The sequence below is a fragment of the Bombina bombina genome, chromosome 4 (assembly GCF_027579735.1).
Source record: "Bombina bombina isolate aBomBom1 chromosome 4, aBomBom1.pri, whole genome shotgun sequence".
NCBI lineage: Eukaryota > Metazoa > Chordata > Amphibia > Anura > Bombinatoridae > Bombina > Bombina bombina.
In genome coordinates, this window is record NC_069502.1 from 1,229,618,969 (window position 1) to 1,229,631,167 (window position 12,199).

The 12,199-nt window shown below is 41.0% G+C and overlaps 1 protein-coding gene across 1 annotated transcript in view; it reads left to right on the plus strand.

The window, feature by feature from the left end:
* Positions 1-12,199, plus strand: part of CUL9 (cullin 9) — a gene marked incomplete in the record, with an annotated part of 1,346,550 nt that overhangs the window by 366,181 nt on the left and 968,170 nt on the right. Inside the window, 1 exon segment of the mRNA XM_053712774.1 lies at positions 9,770-9,993. Within this exon segment, the coding sequence (XP_053568749.1) occupies positions 9,770-9,993 (224 nt within the window).

Sequence of the window (12,199 nt, forward strand, 5' to 3'; positions counted from 1 at the left end):
GCGTAAATACCTTTTATTGGTGTGAATCGAAGGGCTTCTCATGGAGTAGGGTCAGGATTCCTATAATTTTGTCTTTTCTCCAGGAAGGTCTGGAGAAAGGGTTGTCAGACAGTTCTCTGAAAAGTCAGATTTCTGCATTATCTATTCTTTTACATAAGCATCTGTCGTATGTGCCAGATGTTCAATACTTTTGTCATGCCCTGGTCAGAATCAGGCCTGTGTTTAAACCTGTTGCTCCTCCTTGGATCCTTATCCTAATTCTTAGAGTTTTGTAGCAGGCTCCGTTTGAGCCAATGCATTCGGTAGATATTAAGTTGTTATTTTGGAAGGTTTTGTTTCTTATTGCTATTTCTTCTGCTCTGAGAGTTTCTGAACTTTCAGCTCTGCAGTGTAATTCACCTTACCTTATTTTTCATGCGGATAAGGCGGTTCTTCTTACTAAATTAGAGTTTCTCCCTAAGGTGGTCTCGAATAGTAATATTAATCAGGAAATTGTTGTTCCTTTTCTATGTCCTAATCCTCCTTCTCATAAGGAAAGTCTGTTGCATAACTTGGATGTTGTGCGCGCTGTCAAATTCTACCTACAGGCTACTAAGGATTTTCGCCAGTCTTCTGCCCTGTTTGTTAGTTTCTCAGGAAAGCGTAAGGGTCAGAAGGCCACTTGTACTTCTCTTTCCCTCTGGTTGAGAAGTATGATTCGTTTTGCTTATGAGACTGCTGGACAGCAGCCTCCTAAAAGAATTACTGCTCATTCCACTAGGACTGTCTCCTCTTCTTGGGCTTTCAAAAATAAAGCTTCTGTGAAACAGATTTGCAAGGCGGCAACATGGTCCTCTCTGCATACTTTTCCCAAATTTTCCCAAATTTATACTTTTGCCTCGGCTGAGGCTTCTTCTGGGAGAAAGGTTCTTCAAGCGGTGATGCCTTCCGTTTAAGTCTGCCTGTCTTGTTCTCCCCCCATGTTCATTCCGTGTTCTCTAGCTTCGGTATTGGTTCCCATTAGTAATTGGAATGACGTCATAGACTCTCCATGTCTTAGGAAAGAAAATAACATTTTTGCTTACCTGATAAATTTCTTTCTTTCCGGACATGGAGATTTCACGACCCCTTTCTTAAATAAGACAGTATTTTTTTGTTAAACCTCAGGCACCTCTACACCTTTGTGTTATCATCTTTTTCCATTTCCCTTTGGCCAAATGACTGGGGGTTATGGGTAAGGGAAGTGACACTTAACAGCTTTGCTGGGGTGCTCTTTGCCTACTATCCCACTAGTAATTAGAATGACGTTGTGGACTCTCCATGTCCGGAAAGAGAGAAATTTATCAGGTAAGTATACATTTTCTTTTTTTCTTTCAGTGTACCTTTAAAATAATCTACCTTATTTTATTATATTTAATGACATTATGGAGCAATATTAAGACTTCGGTTTTTATAAATAAGAGGCAATTTATTTCTCATTTCCCAAAAGCTTGCTCTTAAAAAATAGTGTATTATTGCAATCTTCAATTATTTTTTTTTGTTTTGCTATAATGGAGCAGCCTTATCCTGTCCCTGAAGTTACCATAGGAACTGAGCTGTTTGAACATCTTTCTAACAAAGCTAAGTGTGCTTATTGTAAAATAACCAAAGTACTTTCTTCAGCTCATTTATGTGGCTCTTGCTTCAATTTTTTATCACGTTCTAATGTTTCTATGTGTACACATGCACCTACTATTTTTCATTCAGACTAATGCAGATGGCGTACCCACAGCAATGAAAGAATTTATTGCTGACGCCATTGAGAAGACCCTGACTGCTCTACTGCTTTCAAATAAACATAAACGGTCAGCACATGTTTTACCTGCTACTAGTAATATATATATTAACCGACAGTATACTGAAGTATCTTCTAATGATGAGGATTCCTCTTATTCTGAGGCTCCTACATCAGACATAGAAATTGATCATTCTAGTCACTTTAGGGATTGAAGAAACTAAACTTTCTGATGATAAACCCTGTAATCATTTAAATTCAGTGTATAAAACTGTTGTGAATCTCCCTGAGTTTTTTCCTTTTCCTGATGATGTATCTGATATTATTGATAATGAATGGTCTGAACCGGTTACTACTTTTAATCCTCCTTCACTGTTTAAAAGATTATATCCTTTTGCTAATTTAGAGCTATGTGAAACAGTCCCCAAGGTTGATGGGTCCATTTCCACTTTAGCCAAATGTACAACTATTCCTTTGGAAGACAGTACTTCTTTTAAAGACCCTTTTAGATAGGAAACTTAAATCTTATCTTAGAAGGGCATATTTACATACTGGTTATATTCTTAGACCAGCCATTTCTATTGCTGACAATGCTACTGCCTCTACTTTTTGGTTATCTAGTCTTGATCAACAGACATGCAAATAATTTTAGTTGCGATGCAGAATTTGATATCATGAAAATCAACATTAAGACAATGTCCTTAACTATTCTTACCAGAAGAGCTTTATGGCTTAAATCATGGAATGCTGATATGGTATCTAAAACAAGCTTACTATTTTTCTTTTTAAGGCAATCTTTTTGTTCCCAAACTAGATTCTATTATTTGTTTGGAATCCTTGTGAGGGCAGGTTACCAATCTATATCGCTTTTCAGTGCTCTTCAGGTTTGGCCTCTATTGAAGAACGAGCCTTATCTGCGATTTCAGTGTCAATCATCAAGGGGGAACTCGAAGTTCCTTAGCCATGATGGAAGTATCTCAAATATTTTCTTGGGCGGAATCCAATTCCTGCCTCATCACTGCGATTCACATCCCAGTTGGGATGCAGATTATCTCAGTCGTCAGTCCCTATATCCGGGGGAGTGGTCTTTCCACCCAGATGTGTTCTATCGGATTGTTCTGGAAATAGATCTGATGGCTTCTTGTTTGAACAAGAAACTTCCCTTATTTGGAGGTGGGCCAGTCTTCACCTCAGAATTACAGCTCATTCTACTAGATCGGTTGCCACATCTTGGGCTTTCAAGAATGAGTCTTCAGTTGATCAAATTTGCAAAGCAACCACTTGGTCTTCTCTGCATACCTTTACTAAATTTTACCTTTTTGATGTTTTTGCCTAGTCAGAAGCAGCTTTTGGTAGAAAGGTCCTTCCGGCGGTTGTCTCAGTTTGATAACTGTGCCTATATTTTGAGGGGTTTTTTTGTCATAAATTACTTTTTCTTTCATGTAATTAGCAGTCCATGAGCTAGTGACGTATGGGATATACATTCCTACCAGGAGGGGCAAAGTTTCCCAAACCTCAAAATGCCTATAAATACACCCCTCACCACACCCACAATTCAGTTTTACAAACTTTGCCTCCCGTGGAGGTGGTGAAGTAAGTTTGTGCTAGATTCTACGTTGATATGCGCTTTGCAGCAGGCTGGATCCCGGTTTTCCTCTGAGTGCAGTGAATGTCAGAGGGATGTGAAGACTCTGTTATCGGTCGTAGAGATTCATCTCTTACCTCCCTTTTCAGATCGACGATATACTCTTATATACCATTACCTCTACTGATTCTCGTTTCAGTACTGGTTTGGCTATCTACTATATGTAGATGAGTGTCCTGGGGTAAGTAAATCTTATTTTTTGTGACACTCTAAGCTATGGTTGGGCACTTTATTTATAAAGTTCTAAATATATGTCTTTAAACTTATATTTGCCATGATTCAGGATGATCAATATTCCTTATTTCAGACAGTCAGTTTCATTATTTGGGATAATGCATATGAATAATCAATTTTTTTCTTACCTTAAAAATTGTTTCAATTGACTTTTTTTCCCTGTGGGCTGTTAGGCTCGCGGGGGCTGAAAATGCTTCAATTTATTGCGTCATTCTTGGTGCGGACTTTTTTGGCGCAAATTTTTTTTTTGTCATTTCCGCCGTCATACTTGTCGCCGGAAGTTGTTCGTGATTGCGTCATTTTTTTGACGTTTTTGCGCCAAAAAATGTCGGCGTCACCGGATGTGGCGTCATTCTTGGCGCCAAACAATTTTAGGCGCCAATAATGTGGGCGTCTTTTTTTGGCGCTAAAAAAATGTGGGCGTCATTCTTTTCTCCACCTTTTTTTCACATTACTTCAGTCTCATTTTTTCATTGCTTCTGGTTGCTAGAGGCTTGTTCATTGGCATTTTTTCCCATTCCTGAAACTGTCATTTAAGGAATTTGATAAGTTTTGCTTTATATGTTGTTTTTTCTTTTACATATTGCAAGATGTCTCAAATTGACCCTGGATCAGAATCTACTTCTGGAAAGACGCTGCCTGATGCTGGTTCTACCAAAGTTAAGTGCATTTGTTGTAAACTTGTGGTAACTGTTCCTCCGGCTGTAGTTTGTGATGAATGTCATGATAAACTTGCTAATGCAGATAGTATTTCCATTAGTAATATTCCATTACCTGTTGCTGTTCCCTCAACATCTAATACTCAGGATGTTCCTGTTAATATAAAAGAATTTGTTTCTTAATCTATTAGGAAGGCTATGTCTGTTATTCCTCCTTCCAGTAAACGTAAAAGGTCTTTTAAAACTTCTCATTTTTCAGATGAATTTTTAGATGACCGTCATCATTCTGATTTGTCTATTTCTGATGAGGATTTTTCTGGTTCAGAGGATTTTGTCTCAGATATTGACACTGATAAATCTTCATATTTATTTAAAATGGAATTTATTTGCTCTTTACTTAAAGAAGTTTTAATCGCATTGGAGATGGAGGAATCTAGTCCTCTTGATACTAAATCTACTAAGCGTTTAAATTCGGTTTTTAAACCTCCTATAGTTATTCCGGAAGTTTTTCCTGTCCCTGATGCTATTTCTGAAGTAATTTCTAGGGAATGGAATAATCTGGGTACTTCATTTACTCCTTCTCAAAGGTTTAAGAAATTGTACCCTGTGCCATCTTGATGGGGCTATCTCTACTCTTGCTAAACGTACTACTATTCCTACGGCAGATAGCATTTCGTTTAAAGATCCTTTAGATATGAAAATTGAATCTTTTTTTAAGAAAAGCTTATTTATGTTCAGGGAATTTACTTAGACCTGCTATATCTTTGGCTGATGTTGCAGCAGCTTCAACTTTTTGGTTGGAGGCTTTAGCGCAACAAGTGTCAGATCATAATACTCATAGCATTGTTAAACTTCTTCAACATGCTAATAACTTTGTCTGTGATGCCATCTTTAATATCATTAGAGTTGATGTCAGGTATATGTCTTTAGCTATTTTAGCTAGAAGAGCTTTATGGCTTAAAACTTGGAATGCAGATATGTCTTCTAAGTCAACTTTGCTTTCTCTTTCTTTCCAAGGTAATAAATTATTTGGTTCTCAGTTGGATTCTATTATTTCAACTGTTACTGGGGGGAAAGGAACTTTTTTGCCTCAGGACAAAAAATCTAAAGGTAAATATAGGGCTGCTAATCGTTCCTCTAAAGGAACAGTTTCTGTTTGGAAACCTTCTCCAGTCTGGAATAAATCCAAGCCTTTTAGAAAGCCAAAGCCAGCTCCCAAGTCCACATGAATGTGCGGCCCTCATTCCAGCTCAGCTGGTAAGGGGCAGGTTACGATTTTTCAAAGATATTTGGATCAATTCGATTCACAGTCTTTGGATTCAGAACATTGTTTCACAAGGGTACAGAATAGGTTTCAAGGTAAGGCCGCCTGCGAGAAGATTTTTTCTCTCTCGCATTCCAATAAACCCAGTGAAGGCTCAGGCATTTCTGAAATGTGTTTCAGATCTAGAATTGGCTGGAGTAATTGTGCCAGTTCCAGTTCTGGAACAGGGTCTGGGGTTTTACTCAAATCTATTCATTGTTCCAAAGAAGGAGAATTCCTTCAGACCAGTTCTGGATCTAAAAATATTGAATCGTTATGTAAGGATACCAACATTCAAAATGGTAACTATAAGGACTATTCTGCCTTTTGTTCAGCAAGGGCATTATATGTCTACAATAGATTTACAGGATGCATATCTTCATATTCCGATTCATCCAGATCATTTTCAGTTTCTGAGATTCTCTTTTCTAGACAAGCATTACCAGTTTGTGGCCCTGCCGTTTGGCCTAGCGACAGCTCCAAGGATCTTTTCAAAGGTTCTCGGTGCCCTTCTATCTGTAATCAGAGAACAGGGTATTGCGGTATTTCCTTTTTTGGACGATATCTTGGTACTTGCTCAGTCTTCACATTCTGCAGAATCTCATACGAATCGACTTGTGTCGTTTCTTCAAAAACATGGTTGGAGGATCAATTTACCAAAGAGTTCATTGATTCCTCAGACAAGAGTAACCTTTTTAGGTTTCCAAATAGATTCAGTGTTCATGACCTTGTCTTTAACAGAAAAGAGACGTCTGAAATTGGTTTCAGCTTGTCGAAACCTTCAGTCTCAATCATTCCCTTCGGTAGCTTTATGCATGGAAATTCTAGGTCTCATGACTGCTGCGTCGGACGCGATCCCCTTTGCTCGTTTTCACATGCGACCTCTTCAGCTTTGTATGCTGAACCAGTGGTGCAGGGATTATACAAATATATCACAATTGATATCCTTAAATCCGAATGTACGACACTCTCTGACGTCGTGGACAGATCACCATCGTTTAGTCCAAGGGGCTTCTTTTGTTCTTCCAACCTGGACTGTGATCTCAACAGATGCGAGTCTGACAGGTTGGGGAGCTGTATCTCTGACAGCGCATGGGGTTTGGGAATCTCAGGAGGCGAAATTACCAATCAACACTTTGGAACTCCGTTCGATTTTCAGAGCTCTTCAGTTCTGGCCTCTTCTGAAGAGAGAATCGTTCATTTGTTTTCAGACGGACAATGTCACAACCGTGGCATATGTCAATCATCAAGGGGGGACTCACAGTCCTCAGGCTATGAAAGAAGTATCTCGGATACTTTTATGGGCGGAATCCAGCTCTTGTCTAATCTCTGCGGTTCACATCCCAGGTGTAGACAATTGGGAAGCGGATTATCTCAGTCGCCAGACGTTACATCCGGGCGAATGGTCTCTTCACCCAGAGGTATTTCTTCAGATTGTTCAAATCTGGGGATTTCCAGAAATAGATCTGATGGCTTCTCATCTTAACAAGAAACTTCCCAGTTATCTGTCCAGATCCAGGGATCCTCAGGCGGAAGCAGTGGACGCATTGTCGCTTCCCTGGAATTATCATCCTGCCTATATCTTTCCGCCTCTAGTTCTTCTTCCAAGAGTGATTTCCAAAATTCTAAAGGAACGTTCGTTTGTACTGCTGGTGGCTCAAGCATGGCCTCACAGGTTTTGGTATGCGGATCTTGTTCGGATGGCTACTTGCCAACCTTGGACTCTTCCATTAAGACCAGACCTTCTATCTCAAGGCCCTTTTTTCCATCAGGATCTCAAATCATTAAATTTGAAGGTATGGAGATTGAACGCTTGATTCTTAGTCATAGAGGTTTCTCTGACTCAGTAATTAATACTATGTTACAGGCTCGTAAATCTGTGTCTAGGAAGATTTATTATCGAGTCTGGAAGACTTACATTTCTTGGTGTTCTTCTCAGAAATTCTCCTTTCCTAGAATTTTACAGTTTCTTCAGGATGGTTTGGATAAAGGTTTGTCTGCAAGTTCTTTGAAAGGACAAATTTCTGCTCTTTCTGTTCTTTTTCATAGAAAGCTTGCTAATCTTCCTGATATTCATTGTTTTGTACAGGCTTTGGCTCGTATAAAACCTGTCATTAAGTCAATTTCTCCTCCTTGGAGTCTTAATTTGGTTCTGAGGGCTTTACATGCTCCTCCGTTTGAACCTATGCATTCTCTGGATATTAAATTACTTTCTTGGAAAGTTCTGTTCCTTTTGGCCATCTCTTCTGCTAGAAGAGTTTGAGTTATTTGCTCTTTCTTGTGAATCTCCTTTTCTGATTTTTCATCAGGATAAGGCGGTGTTGCAGACTTCATTTAAATTTTTACCTAAGGTTGTGAATTCTAACAACATTAGTAGAGAAATTGTTGTTCCTTCATTATGTCCTAATCCTAAGAATTCTCTGGATGTAGTAAGAGCTTTAAAATATTATGTTGAAGCTACTAAAGATTTTAGAAAGACCTCTAGTCTATTTGTTATCTTTTCCGGTTCCAGGAAAGGTCAGAAGGCCTCCGCCATTTCTTTGGCATCTTGGTTGAAGTCTTTGATTCATCATGCTTATGTTGAGTCGGGTAAAACTCCGCCTCAAAAGATTACAGCTCATTCTACTAGGTCAGTTTCTACTTCCTGGGCGTTTATGAATGAAGCTTCTGTTGATCAGATTTGCAAAGCAGCAACTTGGTCTTCTTTGCATACTTTTACTAAATTCTACCATTTTGATGTGTTTTCTTCTTCTGAAGCAGTTTTTGGTAGAAAAGTACTTCAGGCAGCTGTTTCAGTTTGATTCTTCTGCTTATAATTTCAGTTTTTTTCATTATTAAGATTAAAACTTTTGTTTTGGGTTGTGGATTATTTATCAGCGGAATTGGCTGTCTTTATTTTATCCCTCCCTCTCTAGTGACTCTTGCGTGGAAGTTCCACATCTTGGGTATTTATTATCCCATACGTCATTAGCTCATGGACTCTTGCTAATTACATGAAAGAAAACATAATTTATGTAAGAACTTACCTGATAAATTCATTTCTTTCATATTAGCAAGAGTCCATGAGGCCCACCCCTTTTTGTGGTGGTTATGATTTTTTGTATAAAGCACAATTATTCCAATTCCTTATTTGATGCTTTCGCTCCTTTCTTATCACCCCACTTCTTGGCTATTCGTTAAACTGAATTGTGGGTGTGGTGAGGGGTGTATTTATAGGCATTTTGAGGTTTGGGAAACTTTGCCCCTCCTGGTAGGTATGTATATCCCATAAGTCACTAGCTCATGGACTCTTGCTAATATGAAAGAAATGAATTTATCAGGTAAGTTCTTACATAAATTATGTTATTTTGAGTTTTTGGATTTAATTTCTCAGCGGAAAAGTTGTTTTTATTTTATCCCTCCCTTTCTTGTTAGTCGTGGACTTCCACATCTTGTGTATTATATCCCATACATAACAGCTAGTGGACTCGCCACCATGAAATAAATAAATTTATCAGGTAAGTTCTTACATAAATTATGCTTTTTATTTGGGAGAAATCTTTTCAGTAGTTTATAGAAGAAAACAAAAATGTTGACTTAACTCAAACACATGCCTACAAATAGTAAAACCAGACACATTGATAATTTTGCAGTGATTTTTTTCCTGAGCTTTGTGTGTGTGTATATATGTTCATTGTAGATGCTAGAACATTTCTGACGGATTTGGGCATTAGGCTTGAGGTAAACACTGTGAAACATACATAACGGTCACTCTCACAACTATTACAAACCCTTAGTTGAGAGCAAAATGTCTTTTCAAAATAGTTCAGTCCAACAGGGTTTTAATGAAGATCATGGTTACTGAGTCTGCCATGCAGGATGATACTTATATAGATAGATATTTCACTATCCTCTCTGTTGGAGCAAGCTACATATGAGATGCAGGTTATCGGAAGTCCTCACAATGCTTAGATTACAATTTTTTCATCTTTAAAGAACATTGTATTTGTAATGAGCAGCAGTGAATTGGAAATCTATTTAGAAAGCTGTTGCTTCCGTTTGTTTATCAGTGGTCATACAATTACCTTTAATGAGCGCATGACCCACTGCTGATGTGTTATCCGCTCATGTGCTTTATAAAGTGTAGTTTATAGATGATTGTAGTATCTGACTGTGTACTTTTCACCTTCTCTTAGCTGCTTTCCTGCGGTGCACAATGGCCTTATGGTTGTCCGTATGCTAATTGAAAACCACAAGGGTTTGGCGGAGCATTTGTCCAGCTGTGACCTTCCTGCCGTCCTTCAAAGCTTGAATGAAGACACGAGTGACTCTGTGCATGGGAAGCTAGACATGTTTATGCACAGACAGCTATGTGAGCTCTTGAGGAACAGCCAGGAGAAGGCAGACTTGGAAACACCAGGTGAGAAACCTGCTTCATCTAGCAATGGTATTCATTGTATCCATTCATAGGTGGGATATCAGCGCAGAGGTTGCATCACCCCCCCCCCCCCCCCTTGTTATATCCTATAAGGTGCGCTGGCCTCCCCTTGTTATATCCTATAGGGTGCACTGGCCTCCCCTCATTATATCCTATAGGGTGCGCTAGTCTCCCCTTGTTATATCCTATAGGGTGCACTGGCCTCCCCTTGTTATATCATATAGGGTGCACTGGCCTCCCCTTGTTATATCCTATAGGGTGCGCTGGCCTCCCCTTGTTATATCCTATAGGGTGCACCGGCCTCCCCTTGTTATATCCTATAGGGTGCACCGGCCTCCCCTTGTTATATCCTATAGGGTGCGCTGGCTTCCCCTTGTTATATCCTATAGGGTGCACTGACCTCCCCTCGTTATATCCTATAGGGTGCACTGGCTTCCCCTTGTTATATCCTATAGGGTGCGCTGCCCTCCCCTTGTTATATCCTATAGGGTACACTGGCCTCCCCTTGTTGTTTCCTATAGGGTGCACCGGCCTCCCTTTGTTATATCCTATAGGGTGCGCTAGCTTCCCCTTGTTATATCCTATAGGGTGTGCTGCCCTCCCCTTGTTATATCCTATAGGGTACACTGGCCTCCCCTTGTTGTTTCCTATAGGGTGCACTGGCCTCCCTTTGTTATTTCCTATAGGGTGCGCCGGCCTCCCCTTGTTATTTCCTATAGGGTGCACTGGCCTCCCCTCATTATATCCTATGGGGTGTGCTGGTCTCCCCTTGTTATATCCTATAGGGTGCGCCGGCCTCCCCTCATTATATCCTATAGGGTGCGCTGGCCTCCCCTCATTATATCCTATAGGGTGCGCTGGCCTCCCCTCATTATATCCTATAGGGTGCGCTGGTCTCCCCTTGTTATATCCTATAGGGTGCACTGGCCTCCCCTTGTTATATCCTATAGGGTGCGCCGGCCTCCCCTCATTATATCCTATAGGGTGCGCTAGTCTCCCCTTGTTATATCCTATAGGGTGCACTGGCCTCCCCTTGTTATATCATATAGGGTGCGCTGGCCTCCCCTTGTTATATCCTATAGGGTGCGCTGGCCTCCCCTTGTTATATCCTATAGGGTGCGCTGGCCTCCCCTTGTTATATCCTATAGGGTGCACTGGCCTGACCTTGTTATATCCTATAGGGTGCACTGGCCTGACCTTGTTATATCCTATAGGGTGCGCTGGCCTGACCTTGTTATATCCTATAGGGTGCGCTGGCCTCCCCTTGTTATATCCTATAGGGTGCGCTGGTCTCCCCTTGTTATATCCTATAGGGTGCGCTGGCCTCCCCTTGTTATATCCTATAGGGTGCACTGACCTCCCCTTGTTATATCCTATAGGGTGCGCTGGCCTCCCCTTGTTATATCCTATAGGGTGCACTGGCCTCCTCTTGTTATATCCTATAGGGTGCACTGGCCTCCCCTCATTATATCCTATGGGGTGTGCTGGTCTCCCCTTGTTATATCCTATAGGGTGCGCTTGCTTCCCCTTGTTATATCCTATAGGGTGCGCTTGCTTCCCCTTGTTATATCCTATAGGGTGCGCTTGCTTCCCCTTGTTATATCCTATAGGGTGCACCGGCCTCCCCTTGTTATATCCTATAGGGTGCACCGGCCTCCCCTTGTTATATCCTATAGGGTGCGCTGGCTTCCCCTTGTTATATCCTATAGGGTGCACCGGCCTCCCCTTGTTATATCCTATAGGGTGCGCTGGCCTCCCTTTGTTATATCCTATAGGGTGCGCTGGCTTCCCCTTGTTATATCCTATAGGGTGCACTGACCTCCCCTTGTTATATCCTATAGGGTACACTGGCCTCCCCTTGTTATATCCTATAGGGTACACTGGCCTCCCCTTGTTGTTTCCTATAGGGTGCACCGGCCTCCCCTTGTTATATCCTATAGGGTGCGCCGGCCTCCCCTTGTTATATCCTATAGGGTGCGCTGGCCTCCCTTTGTTATATCCTATAGGGTGCACCGGCCTCCCCTTGTTATTTCCTATAGGGTGCACTAGCCTCCCCTTGTTATATCCTATAGGGTGCGCTGGCCTCCCCTCATTATATCCTATAGGGTGCGCTGGCCTCCCCTTGTTATTTCCTATAGGGTGCGCCGGCCTCCCCTTGTTATATCCTATAGGGTGCGCTGGCCTCCCC